Genomic DNA, 14,732 nt, shown 5'->3' with positions numbered 1-14,732 from the left:
GAGTGTGCTGAGGAGCTGTGGCCGGGTTATGGGCTGTTTCTGCAGCGGTGTGTGTGACGCTGCTCAGTGTGATCGGACCTGCTGCTGCTAACAGGAGGCGATGGGGGAAGTTTCTGTAAGTAAAGCTTTTCTGTTTTATCCTCGTCTGTGTACAGCTGATCACCAGTTTACATTCCTCTGGTTTATTGTGCTGATGGGATTTTTCTTCATTATTAAATGATCAATAGAGAATTAGTCCAATACAAATCAATATGATCTTATTAAAGCTCTGAGGCTCATTTCAACACATTTCAACAACAAGGCAATTTAAATAAAACATAAAATGCATCAGGACAGAAAATAAAAGCAACACGTTAAAAACTCGTTTAAACATGATTAAAAGTGTTGAAGTGGAACAGAGTAGCACAGCTGAACAGTAGCGAGTGTTAAGCTGAACGGTGGATCACTAATAAAGCTGCAGCAGCTCTTCTGTTTCTCTGCTTCAGCCTCAAACAGCTTCTCCCTCGCTCAGATTAAGCCTCGGCTGACTGATTGACACAGATTACAGCTGAAGGCACAGAGGTCACAACCTGTGAGGAACAACAGGCTCCACTCACCCACAGAGCACAGCTGTGATGATGTAATGTGGCAGAAATGGACTCATAGTAAAGTTTAAACTTGAACTGTCGTCAAACATGCGGCCCGCGGGCCAAACCCGGCCCGCTTTTCCTTCCTCCCTTCTTTCTGTCCTTCCTTCCTTCCTTCCTTCCATCTTTCTTTCCTGTCTTCCTTCCTCCCTTCCTCCCTTCCTCCCTTCCTTCCTTCCTTCCTTCCTTCTTGTCTTCTCTTCCTTTCTCCCTTCTTTCCATCTGTCTTTGCTCCCTTTCTTTCTTCCTTCCATCTTCCCTTCCTCTCTTCTTTTCTTTCTTTCCTTCCATCTTCCCTTCCTCTCTTCTTTTCCTTCTTTCCTTCCTTCCTTTTGTCCTTCCTCCCTTTCTTCCTTCCATCTTCCTTTCCTCTTTTCTTTTCCTTCTTTCCTTCCTTCCTTCTGTCCTTCCATCTGTCCTTCCTCCCTTTTTTCCTTCAATCTTCCCTTCCTCTCTTCTTCTCCTTCCTTCCTTCCTTCCTTCCTTCCTTCCTTCCTTCCTTCCTTCCTTCCTTCCTTCCTTCCTTCTTGTTAATGATCCGGCCCACATGTGCTCCTTGAATGAAGATGAGTTTGACTCCTCTGCTCTACAGTCATTAACTCAGAATTCATCTCTACACTGATTCACATCCATAAATGTTTGAATCATCTTATTTTAGAATATAAAGAATACAGCAACATGTTTGAACGCTGAGTTTCACATGTTTAGCTGCACAAAAAACAAAAAAAGAAGCATTTTATTTCCTTTTTTGTAACTATGGGTCACATTAAGAGAAGTCTGATGTTTTTACTGCTTTAAATTTGCCCCTGATCATCATGTGAGGGTTAAATTTCCTGCTGCTGCCTCTGAGCAAGGCACTGTGCTCACAGCTGGAGGGTTTGGATTCACAAATACTCACATATGTATTTATATATAGACATGTCCGTCCATCATCTCAGGTATAATTATATTTTATAGTTCAGTTCAACAAAGCTCATTAAAGATATTCATATTTATACTTTACTGCTATCATTATTAAAGTAACTCAGGTCATGAGCTAAAGGTGCAAATCTGATTCTCACTGAGATTGAACTCAGCTGGAGTTTGTGCAGTGAGGTCACATGGGTAAAGAGGAGCAAGCTGATTGGTCCTCCTGTCTGCAGTACAGCACTGATTGGTGCTTTTTACTTTTCTACCATTTTAAGGCCAATAATGCATCAATAAAAACCCATGTGATCAACTCATCACTGATGAACTTAAACACTGCTCATATTCTGGCATTTCACAGCTTACCCTTCATAATTAGTCTCCATTCAATCCTTAATGAAGCTTTCAGAGAGCTGAGTGACTTTATTTTTTGTTCTTTGTTGATGGAAGAAAATGTTTCCACTTTATAACGTCCCAACATTGGCCCAATGACAGAATAACGGATGAAATCAATGGATTATATGACATGTGAGTAAAATGTGTTTTTAAATGAGAGGAAGAGGAACAAAAACATTCTTAGAAAATATAAATGTTTCCAGTGTTCTTGTGTATTCTGGGTCACATGAGGAAAAGAAGAAAGACGTATCTGTTAAATGTGAAGATGGGTCAAATTACACCCTGAACAGTGTGTGAGGGTTTAAAACACATGAATTACATCAGTTAGGTTACAGTTACAATGATTCAGGGAGGAAGGAAGGAAGGAGGAAGGAAGGAGGAAGGGAGGAGGAAGGAAGGAAGGAAGGAGGAAGGACAGGAGGAAGGGATGAGGAAGGGAGGAAAGAAGGAAGGAGGAAGGACAGGAGGAAGGGATGAGGAAGGAAGGAAGGAAGGAGGAAGGACAGGAGGAAGGGATGAGGAAGGGAGGAAAGAAGGAAGGAAGGAAGGATGGAAGGACAGGAGGAAGGGATGAGGAAGGGAGGAAGGAAGGAAGGAGGAAGGACAGGAGGAAGGGATGAGGAAGGGAGGAAAGAAGGAAGGAGGAAGGACAGGAGGAAGGGATGAGGAAGGAAGGAAGGAAGGAAGGAAGGAGGAAGGACAGGAGGAAGGGATGAGGAAGGGAGGAAAGAAGGAAGGAAGGAAGGATGGAAGGAAGGAAGAAGGAAGGAAAGGAGGAAGGAAGGGTGGAAGGATGGAAGGAAGGAAAAAAGAAGGAAAGGAGGGAGGAAGAAGGAAGGAAAGGAGGGAGGAAGGGAGGAATAAGGAAGAAAAGGAGGGAGGAAGGAAGGAAAGGAGAGAGGAAGAAGGAAAGGAAGGAAGGAAGGATGGAAGGAAGAAGGACGGAAAGGAGGAAGGAAGGGAGGATGAAGGAAGGGAGGAAGAAGGAAGGAAAGGAGGGAGGAAGAAGGAAAGGAAGGGAGGGAGGAGGAACGAAGGAAAGGAGGGATGATGGAAGGTGAGAAGGAAGGAGGGAAGGGAGGGAGGAAGGAAGGATGGAAGGAAGGAAAGGAGGAAGGAAGGGAGGAAGAAGGAAGGAAAGGAAGGAAGAAGGAAGGAGGGAATGATGGAGGAAGGAGGGAGGGAGGAAGGACAGACGGAAGGAAGGAAAGGAGGAAGGAAGGGAGGAAGAAGGAAGGAAGAAGGAAGGAGGGAATGATGGAGGAAGGAAAGGAGGGAGGGAGGAAGGACAGACGGAAGGAAGGAAAGAGGAAAGAAGGAACAGTCAAACAGACGGGGTCAATTTGACCCGGGAGGACGACAGGAAGGTTAATTATAATAAAGGAATAGTTACAAACATCAGACTCTGCTGTAGTTTCTGGTTTTTAATGATCTGATGCGTCTCTTCAGTCACAGAGTCCCTGTCAGACCAGATCTGCACCTCAGGCCGACCACTGAGTCCGTGTTTTTTGGGAAGGCCTCTGCAGAGTCCCGGAGGAAGGAGACATGGCCAACAGCTCTTTCCGTGGGTCCAAACATGGCCGCCGTGCCGAGGCCAACCACGAGACAGAGTTTAGCTGCTCGTTGCAGGAGCTGCGATCGCTCATGGAGCTGAGAGGAGCGGAGGCGCTGACCCGGATCCAGGAGTCCTACGGAGACGTTAACGGACTGTGTGCCAGACTCAGGACTTCACCTGTCGAAGGTAAACATGTTCAGTGTTTCCTCAACGAATACAGTGTGATGTATTTAAAGCTCATTAACTAGGGATGCTTGATATTGACTTTTCTGCCGATATTCCGATATTCCCCAACTCTTAATTCCTGATACCGATATTTTCAGGCTTTTTACACAAAAACTATTATTAGGTAACAACATAACATATCTCCTACTGTTGAATTAACACATTATGCCTAATTTTACTGTGTTGCCCCACTGGATGCAAACATTATAAAAACCTGATACCGATACTTCCTGATATTACACACATACTGTTCATATTCTATCTATAAAAAGTCTTTATACCAAACGTTGAACCACAGATGTGTTTAGAAAGCATCAATAGTGGATCTGACTGATCAATAAATGTGATTAAACCTTGATTCATGTCTCAGAGAGCAGAGAGAGAGACCACTAAACATCTCCTATCACACAATATCATGTCCTATTTTACCTCAGACATGAAAATATAACATAGCAATAATGATGGAAATGTCTCTTTCTGGTTGTTTTGAGTCTCTTTAGTCACTTTATCGCTACGTTACCATGGTAACTAGATGGCAGCTGTCACTCAAACTAACTGTTGGTTGTTTTTACTCATTTTTATGCCTCTTTTTGGTAGTTTTGGGTTTCTTTTGTCAATTTAAGTTTTTTTCATCTCTTTTTGGTGGTTAAATGTTATTGTATGTAAAGTAAAATGAGCAGAGCTTTATGGAGCTGTGGGGTTTATTGTAGAACCATCAGAGCCATCAGGCTTCACTGCTACATCATAAAAAGAAATCCTCATAACTACTATCTGATTAAAACTATTAACTATTCATTTCACTAAAACACATGGCAATAGATACGGAGATAATCTGACCCAGAACAGCCTCAATGGACAAACATCTGGAGCACAAATACAAAATATAACATTTAATATGTTTTTGGACTAAGTCATCAAATGTCAGAATAAAAGAACATTTGTGGGGTTTTTACAGCTGTTAAATTAGACCTGAACAGGAAGTAAGGGGTTAAACCAACAGAGCACATAAGAGGTTTTTATTGTGGCTTCAGGGTTTGTTGACTGTTGATTGTTAAAGTCAGCGTTGACCTGCAGCCTGTGTTGGTGCTGCAGGTAATACATTTAACCCTCCTGTTGTCCTCAGGTCAAGGAAGGACAGCAACCTCACCTGGAAGACTGTCCCAAAACACAACTGACCTATAAAATACTGACAACTTCATAGAGTCTATAATCTAACTACATGATAACTACAAAATTCAGACATGTTTCAAAAAGTATGATATTCACTTTCTAAGGATGATATTTAAGGTTAAAATGTGTCAGTATGATACGAGCTGCTGTAAGTATTGACTTTTCTGCCGATATCCGATATTCCCCAACTCTTAATTTCCGATACCGATATTTGCAGGCTTTTTATTAGGTAACAACATAACATATCTCCTACTGTTGAATTAACACATTATGCATAATGTTACTGTGATGCTCCACTGGATGCAAACATAAATGCAACATGGCTTTCCACATGTAAACTCTGTCGGTGCAAAATAAGAGAACAACTTCAACTTAAGTTATGGAAAAAAGAGCCAATATATCACTGCCATATTTATTATGTTGCTTTGCAGTCATTTACTATCCGTAGGGACACTTGGAAATAGTTCCAACCCACAGACATAAGCCCCGTGCTGCGTTCATGCAGGCTCGGAAATGCTGAAGCCTACAGAACAATATCGGTTATAAAAACCTGATACGATAAGAGTTGGGGAATATCGGATATCGGCAGAAAAGTCAATATCGAGCATCCCTACTAAATATTTATTTTTTATGGTTATACCTTCTTTTATAAGCACTTTTGTTTTTTACCAATAATGATTGCTTTCATTTCATTGTGCATGTGAAATGACAGTAAAGACTATTCTAGTGTAACCGATGCTGAGCGCCTTCCAGACACGTCAACCAGCAGAGAGATAATCCCTGTGTCGGTGTGAGCTGAACTTTATTGGGTTGGTTCTGCTGTGATGTGGTGACGCAGCGCACACTTTTTAAACCAATCATCTTTTAGGCGCTCAACGTTGGACCATGTGTCAAAACAACCGCCAGCTGTCCCACTGTTCTCTGTTCTCTGTTCAGCTGATTGACACTGAAATGTGAAGAGCTGCTCCACCTTGAAGATCAGATCAGTCCACCTTAAGCGAGCCTGGTCAGATTAGCCCCCCCCCCCCCCTCTGGGTTTTAATCAGCAGGTGTCGAGCAGGACGCGGGAACTTGGCCGGGTCTTAAGGAGTTGTAGCTTTTCCTGACTGACAGATGAACTGTAAACACACTCAGCCCTCCTTTAAAGGAGCTGCACTACCTTTATAACTCTACACTGAGGTTCGATTCCCGCCTCCTCCTCGTGCATGTCCATGAGTCCTGGAGCAACACACTTAACAACCAACAGTGTGTGGATGTGATGAGCAGGTTGCCTCCCTGTGTGGTAGCTGCTGTCAGCAGTGTGTGAATGTGACATGTAGTGTAAAAGCTTTGAGTGGTTAAAAAGAGAAAAGCTGTATATGGTTCAGTCCATTTACCATCTGAGTCTCAGTGTCGTCCTCCCGGGTCCCCGTCTGTGCTGACTGTTCCTTCTTTCCTCCCTTCCTTCTTTCCTCTGTCCTTCTTTCTGTCCTCCCTCCCTTCCTCCTTTCCTTTCTCTCTCCTTCCTTCCTTCCTTCCTTCCTTCCTTCCTCCCTTCCATCCTTCCTTCCTCCGTCCCCCACCTTCCTCCATCCCTCCCTTCCTCCTTTCCTTTCTCTCTCCTCCCTTCCTTCCTTCCTCCCTTCCATCCTTCCTCCCTCCCCCCCTACCTTCCTCCCTTCCTTCTTTCCTCTGTCCTTCTTTCCTTCCTTCCTCCCTTCCTCTTTTCCTTTCTTTCTCCTTCCTTCTTTCCTTCCTTCCTCCCTCCCTTCCTTCTTTCCATTCCTCCTTTCCTACCTTCCTTCCTTCCCTCCTTCCTTCCTTCCTTCCTCCTTTCCTTCCTTCTTCCTCCCTTCCTTCCTTCCTTCCCTCTTTCCTTCCTTCCTTCCTCCTTTCCTTCCTTCTTCCTCCCTTCCTTCCTTCCTTGACTTGAGGACCACAGGAGGGTTAAAGACGGAAGGGAACATGATGTTTCTCTTCTCTCACCAGAACCAAACAATCACTGATGTCAGATTTCACTTATTAGACGACTGACCTGAGAGCTGTTTCCCCATTCATCATACTGAGATACCAGTACCCCCATTATGGTAACTGGTCCATATGTTAAAACCCATCAAACACAATCTGGGTTCCTCAATCATCTCTCTGTAGAACTCTAGAATATTCAAGCTTATATTAAATGCATGTTTCTTTCAGCCAGCACAGCCTTGCTCGATGCTCTCGTTCACACTGCATTGACCCAAAGTCACTGGACTCGTCTCAGTATGTCTTATACTTCTGTCCTTTGACATTTTCCACCTCATCATTAATTCATTTAGTCTGTCCGTTTTGCACGCGCTCAGTAAACACCTCCAGTGTCTCGTCTCCTGCTGCCACAGAGCAGTAAAATGTCAGCAGCAGCTTGAAATCGGTGGAAAATCCATCACAGTGTTTTGCTTCTCTGTGTGTCTCCGTGGCGACAGCTGGGGGACAGATGCATTAACTTTCAGTGTAATCCCTCTCACCTGAAAGCACAGAGCATGCTCAGTGCTCTGCTCACTGATCTGCAGCAGCGGAGAGTTAAAAACCTGATGAGACTGACTGAAAGAGTCTGAGTGAGTCCTGCTCTCTGCTCCCACATCACCTCACTGCTGCAGACAGACTTTATCACCAGATATCATGAACCATGTGTCGCCTTTTCAAAAAAAGTTTAAATAGTTGGAATTAGCACTTCATTTGTTCAGATTCATTTTTAAAGAAAACCACAAACTATGTTCACAGTGACAGGCTAATGTCACTGCACTGTGGTCCGTCCTCTGTCTCTTATCCGGGTCGGGTCTCGGTGGCATCAGGCTGACCAATGAAACCCAGTCCTCCTATAGAGATATGTAATCCCTCCAGTGTGTTCTGGGTCACCTTCCAGTTGGACCTGGAACTCCTCTAAAGGGGGGCGTCCAGGAGGATCCTGACCAGGAGCCCAAACCACCTCAGCTGGCTCCATGTGAAGGAGCAGCGGCTCTACTCCTAGACTCCCCCGGATGTCTGAACTCCTGACCCGATCTCTAAGAGCCCAGACACTCTCTGCTTGGATCCAGCATCTCATTGTTTGGGTCACTACCCAAAGCTGGTGAGCAGAGGTGAGGGTTGGGACGTAGACTGACTGCTACACTGAGAGCTTCACCTTCAGGCTCAGCTCTGATCCACCAGGACGCTCATCACTGCTGATGCTGCACCCATCCACCTGATGCTGCACCCATCCACCTGCATCACTGCTGATGCTGCACCCATCCACCTGCATCACTGCTGATGCTGCACCCATCCACCTGATGCTGCACCCATCCACCTGCATCACTGCTGATGCTGCACCCATCCACCTGCATCACTGCTGATGCTGCACCCATCCACCTGATGCTGCACCCATCCACCTGCATCACTGTTGATGCTGCACCATCCACCTGTCAATCTCACGCTGCATCCTTACCTCACCGTGAACAAGACCCCCACATACGTAAACTCCTCTGCTTGGGGCAGAAACCACCATGAAACCTTTCTACACAGCACAGATGGACAGTGCACATGAACCTCAGCAGCTGCAGCAAACCAATGAAAGAGACAGTAATGTGCATATCAGTTCAGGGTTAAAAGACTTTCTAATAATCAGTGGAGTTGACGCTGTATACCTTTATTATAGAGACAGCAGATGACAGGAAACGGAGGCAGAGAGACAGGGACACCTTTAGATACCTCTTCGTCTTACTTTAACAGAAACACGTCTAACATTTAGATCTACTAATCAAAGATTTGGGAGAACCCTTCTCACCTTCACAGAGACTCATGAATCTCTTGGTATCTTTTGTTTCCACGTGACCAAAAACTGTTTCAACACGGCGGTCGTTAGAGACACTGGTCACTCCTGACATTGAACTCTTGTCTTGTATCCCTACAATCTTTTTATCCAGTTATTTCCAGTTATTTGTTACACTTGTGTATATTCACCTGAAGGTTAATGCTGACAGCACCTCAGGCTGTGGTTTGCTTTCTGTTGATGTCGCATCCCGCTTTGAGTTTACCCAATCAGCACAGAGTCAACCTCAAGCCCCACCCAGGATTCTTTGGGTACCAACTCTGAGGCAGGGACTCGTTTTGCCCCGTAAAAGTTCAGTGCGATTGTCCTTCTGGGGCGATTCCTGCTATGGAGACTTACACCAACGGTCACGGCCCCAAAAAATCCCCTGAAGTTCCTGTAGAGGAAACGACCCCATAGTGGCACAAACCAGGACTGTGAGGATCTGAATGAACTCACAACCACTGTGTCTGCATGTCATCTTCTGTAAGGACTCGGTCATCCCCTAAATAATAAACGATGGATCTCCAAATCTGTGAAGAACACAATTAACCAGTTTAAACTGAAAGGATGTGACTCAGCAGAGGAACTACATAAACAAGTAACAAAGGAACTGAAGCTGCTGAGTGTAGTTAAGTTCAGTCCTGGTAATTAACGCCCTGCATGCTGGGTATGAAGTCTGTGATGGGGATACAGTCCAAGAAGTGCCAAACCTGACCCGACCTTTCTAATGATCAGGTCCTGCAGGGGCGTAGATGTGATGAAGACTCTATTAAACATGATTGTGACACAACCAGAGGGTGAAAAGACTTTAGTGTGACTGGTTTTTATTGATTGTTTCGAGGCTCACATTGTAACAGGAAGGTTGGAGATCATCAACAGCATTGATCCTGATACGTCAGCTGATGGGTTTCTTAACAGCATTTTATCAGATGTTCTTTCTTCCATCTTCTTTAATGAGTATCAAAACCATTACACGAGGCACCATATCATTAAATGACAGTGGTAATAGCAGCAGTGATCCTGATCACGGCCTGTAGGGTCGTCACTGTTGGACATCAGTGTGTCCAACCAGAGAGGACTTCCTCTAGATTTTAGAAAGAATCTCTCCCGTTGTGATCAGTGATCAGGCTGTTGTGTTTTATAGAAATGTTTGTCAGTTTAAAGCTTTAATGTTGACGATACCTCCGTTCAAATGTTTTATTCCTGTTGTCCTCACATTGTCCTTGCTCAGCTGGTATGGGTCACTCAGGGTATGGAGCAGCAAAACTGCAGACAAGTTTAGGACTTTAAAGAAGAGTGATCCTAGATCCTGACCAATATGGACTCAGTCGACCCGTTTCCACAGACAGAAAAATAAACTGACATCTTCATTCAAAGATCCTTGCAATAAAAAAAGTTCAATTACCAAATGTAAATGTCTTTAAATCACATTCATTCATTCATTCATTCATTCATTCATTCATTCATTCATTCATTCTCCCTTATTAATAATCCAGATGATATGAATATTCAAATACAGCTCATTTGTAACACCTGGACACAGATGTCTCAAACTTTACTGTAAAGTCATTTTTAAATCAGCTGTTCAGTGAGCTCAGAGAAACTTTCCTCCTTCAGCAGATCAATGAAAACAAACTCTGAACAAACATCCAGCTGCAGGAAGAAGAAGTAAAACATGTTTCTGACCTGATGACACTTAGTAAAGTAAAGATGAAGCATAGTCTTTGTCATTTATAACTGGAAGGAAACAATTTCATCCCTAATTTGAAACTTGAAACCTTTAATCTACTAAATGATGTCTGAGATAGTTTCTGATGCAGTTTGTCCTCTTGTCTTTCTCTCTGCTGTACTTACCTGATTAACTTCAGGTTATAAACTGTATAATGTGAGATGCAGTGTGGTGGAAGGCAGGCTCAGGTCAGGACATGCAGAGTGATGAAGTCTTTGTGTTTCCCGCTGCAGGTTTAGATGGAAACTCAGAGGACATCGACAGAAGGAAAGAGGAGTTTGGACAGAACATCATCCCTCCTAAAAAGCCAAAAACCTTTGTGCAGTTAGTGTGGGAAGCCCTGCAGGACGTCACGCTCATCATCCTGGAGGTGGCTGCCATCATTTCACTCGGCCTTTCTTTCTACAGACCGCCAGACGCTGAGAGACAGAGTGAGTTCATCTCTTTATGTTCAAATGTTTCCTGTCGTCTCTTCCTGTGGTAATCTCATCATAAGCACTGATGTTTGTTATTTGTTTATTTGTTTATTTAAAAGGATCCCCATTAGTCTTCCTGGGGTCCAGACAGTAATATTTAATAGAGCACAACATACATTACAATATCAAGTGAATATAAAAATATATAAAAATGAAAGAAAAACATTATACAGTCATGTATCACCACACTCAAATAAGATGATATAATTGCATTACATTGATATCAAATATGTTCTTAATTTTCTTTTAAAACCAGCTTTTCCCTTAATGTCACGAACCTGGAAGACTGGTCCAAAACGCAACTGACCTATAAAATACTGACGATTTCATAGAGTCGGACTTAGTGGTAGAGTAATCAGTCCACTATTGGCCCCCATCGAGTGTTATAAGAATGAGTATTTGAGCAGTAAATTATATTATTATAAAAAAATGTAGGAGTCTGAGTATTAATTATTCTATGCAAGTATATCAGTACATTAGCAGATAGTCTGTCGTTGACTCTCAACCAGCTGAGACGTTCATGCATTTCTACCAGAACCAAGAACTAGTGTTGCAGCTTTGTTTTGAGCCACTTAAATTAGTTTAAGAGACTATTAGATGCAGCAGAACAAACAACTGAACAGTAATCAATATGACATAAAACCACTGAACATTTACGCGTCATGGCAACAGCTCTGTTGATGTGATCAGACCGTGACGATGTGCAATCAAGCCAGAGCCCAAGAAGCTTGACAGTTTTTACTTGCTGTATTGTTTGACCATCTAAGTGTATATTAATTTTAGGATTTTGTAATAATCTATACTTAGAACCAAACATTATACTCTTTGTTTTTGATATATTAAGAATAAGTTTATTGGTTTTGATCCAGTTAAATAATAAGCTTATCGTGCTATATCTCACAAGACAGAACCTGATTAAGCTCTGAACATGTGGGGCTGCATAATAAAGAGTAGTATCATCCGCAAACATACTCACCCCAGCGTTACTGAGTACATATGGCATGTCATTAGTAAAAATTGAAAATAAAAGAGGTCCTAGACAGCTTCCTTGGGGGACTCCACAGTCCAGGGACTTACAGCTATCTATGTGCTGTGTTGTGTCTGCTCAGACTGCGGCTCGGCGGCGGGCGGCGTGGAGGACGAGGGCGAGGCGGACACCGGCTGGATCGAAGGCGCCGCCATCTTGCTGTCGGTGGTTTGCGTCGTCCTGGTAACGGCGTTCAACGACTGGAGCAAAGAGAAGCAGTTTCGCGGCCTCCAGAACCGCATCGAGCAGGAGCAGAAGTTCACCGTGGTCCGAGGGGGGCAGGTCGTCCAGATCAAAGTGTCCGAGATCGTCGCCGGTGACATCGCACAAGTGAAATATGGTGAGAGGCTGCAGGAGAGCCGAGAGTCTAGGGAGGAAGGGAGGAAGAAGGAAGGGAGGAAGGGAAGAAGGAAGGAAGGTAGGAGGGAGGGAGGGAGGCAGAAAGGAAAAGAGGAAGGGAGGGAGAAGGAAGGAAAGGAGGAAGAAGGAAGGAAAGGAGGGAGGAAGGGAGCCAAGAAAGAAGGAAGGAAAGGAAGGAATGGAGGGAAGGGAGGAAGGAAGAAGGAAGGAAAGGAGGGAAGGAAGGAAGGAATGAAAAGATGGAGGAAGGAAGGGAGGGAGGAAAGGAAGGCAGGAAGGATGGATGGAGGAAATAAGGAAGGAAGGAATGTAGGAGGGAGAGAGGAAAGAAGGAAGGAGGGAAGGAGGGAGAAAGGAAAAGAGGAAGGGAGGAAGGAAGGAAAGAAGGACAGAGGAAAGAAGGAAGGGAGGAAGGAAAGGAAGGAACAAGGAAGGAAGGAGGGAAGGGAAGAAGGACGGAGGGAGGGAGGAAGGACAGAAGGAAGGAAGAAAGGGGGATGGAGGAAGGAAAGAAAGAGAGAAGGAGGGAGGGAGGGAGGAAGGAACAAGGAAGGAAGGGAGGAAAGAAGGAACAGTCAAAACAGAAGGGGTCAATTTGACCCGGGAGGACGACAGGGAGGATTAATGGGGCCATTTAGTCAGTCCACATGGGCTTCATATGTGGGGCCCATACAGTTGTAATGATGTAATGATGATGTAACAATGATGTAATGATGATGTAATGACCCGTGTGTGTCTCTGTCCCAGGTGATCTCCTCCCCGCCGACGGCGTCCTCATTCAGGGCAACGATCTGAAGATTGATGAGAGCTCTCTGACCGGAGAGTCTGATCATGTCAAGAAGAGTGTGGACAAAGATCCCATGTTGCTTTCAGGTGCTTCACTGCTCCGTCTGATCCCGACTCTAAACCAGTTCAGATATTGTTGTTTTGAAAAAAGATCTAAAAAACAGTTTCATGATGATTATTTGAGATTATTTAATAATTAATCCGATTGGACGACAGATCTACAGCCTGTGTAATCAATCAATCAATCAAATCAAACTTTATTAATATAGCAGCTTTCATACAAGCTAGTGTAGTTCAAAGGGGCGGCTGTTGATCAGGAGGTAGAGCGGTCGTCCTCCAATTGGAAGATTGGCGGTTCCCGGCTCCTCCAGTCCGCATGTCGATGTGTCATTGGGCAAGACACTTAACCCCTAATTGCTCCCGTTGCTATGCCAACGGTGTATGAATGTGTGTGAATGGTTAGTTTCCTCCTAATGTGCAGGTTGGCACCCTGCGTGGTAGCTCCTGTTATCAGTGTGTGAATAGACATAAATAGGCGTAAGGACTAGAAAGGTGCTATATAAGTACAGTCCAGTCCATTCAAAGTGATTTACAAGTGATGACAAGCTGATAATAAGAAAGATCAGAAGTGACAGCATAAAGAAAGGAATAAAAAACAAAGAATAAATTAAAAGGCAAATATTGAGACCAATGCACACAAGAGAAGCAGTTCATAAAGCAGCTTGGTCTCTGCTGGTCATGCTGAGCTCTGTATGGAAACACACTAACAGACACATGATCGGCGTTAAAGATGCAGGAACACAGAGGCAGGACAACATTTACAGTAATATGTGATCATCTCACCTGAAGGAGACACAAAGGCCGTACAGGAGTCTGTACAGCATAGATAGATAAATAGATGGATAGATAGATAGATGGATAGATAGATAGATAGATAGATGGATAGATAGATAGATGGATGAAGTTGAGGAAGAAGAACAGATGAAGGATGTTTCTTCCACAGTCTCACCGCCTCTCTCCTCTCTCAGGGACTCATGTGATGGAGGGCTCTGGGAAGATGGTGGTTACTGGTGTGGGAGTGAACTCTCAGACTGGGATCATCTTCAAGCTGCTGGGCGCCAGCGACGATGGAGACGGTGACAGCGAGGACGAGAAAAAGAAGAAAGAGAAGAAGAAAGAGGACCGCAAGAAGAAAGAGAAGAAGGACAAGAAAAGTAAGGGTTCAGTTTATTGCTCCAGTTATCATAATTCACCTTCACATCCATATTCCTCTGTGTGTGTTATGATGTGTTTTAATGTTTTATTAATGTTGTATTCCACCTGTACTGCATGATTAACTCATGGCTGCTGTATGTTCCTCCTTCACAGGTAAAAAAGACGAGAAAGGAAAGAAAGGTGAGCAGAAAGATTCTCTGAAGTGTTGTGTGTGAAGCTGCTTTCACATTCATTTGTTCATGTGTGAGTCATGTTAACAGCATCTAGTATGCAGTATAAAGTACATACTGACTGAGTATGCAGTATGCAGTATGTAGTATGCAGTATAAAGTACATACTGACTGAGTATGTAGTATGCAGTATGCAGCATGCAGTATGCAGTATGCAGTATGCAGTATGCAGCATGCAGTATGCAGTATGCAGTATGCAGTATGCAGTATGCAGTATGCAGTATGC

General features: G+C 43.9%; 1 protein-coding gene across 12 annotated transcripts in view; it reads left to right on the top strand.

Moving 5' to 3' along the window:
- Window positions 1-3,458: 3,458 nt before the first annotated feature.
- LOC133981636 (plasma membrane calcium-transporting ATPase 1-like) overlaps window positions 3,459-14,732 on the top strand; it is a 28,986-nt gene continuing 17,712 nt past the window's right edge. For 4 of the 12 annotated variants that reach the window (XM_062420438.1, XM_062420437.1, XM_062420433.1 and 1 more), the window contains exons 1-5: window positions 3,474-3,669; window positions 10,646-10,843; window positions 11,998-12,255; window positions 13,023-13,148; window positions 14,090-14,281. In XM_062420438.1, coding sequence (XP_062276422.1) covers window positions 3,474-3,669; window positions 10,646-10,843; window positions 11,998-12,255; window positions 13,023-13,148; window positions 14,090-14,281 — 970 coding nt within the window. Of the gene's footprint in view, window positions 3,670-10,645; window positions 10,844-11,997; window positions 12,256-13,022; window positions 13,149-14,089; window positions 14,300-14,429; window positions 14,481-14,732 lie in introns of all 12 variants that reach the window. The other 8 variants (XM_062420431.1, XM_062420426.1, XM_062420427.1 and 5 more) reach the window with 5 other exon arrangements.

The sequence above is a fragment of the Scomber scombrus genome, chromosome 6 (genome assembly GCF_963691925.1).
Source record: "Scomber scombrus chromosome 6, fScoSco1.1, whole genome shotgun sequence".
In the NCBI taxonomy this organism is placed as follows: Eukaryota; Metazoa; Chordata; class Actinopteri; order Scombriformes; family Scombridae; genus Scomber; species Scomber scombrus.
This window is presented reverse-complemented; position numbering and strand designations above follow the sequence as displayed.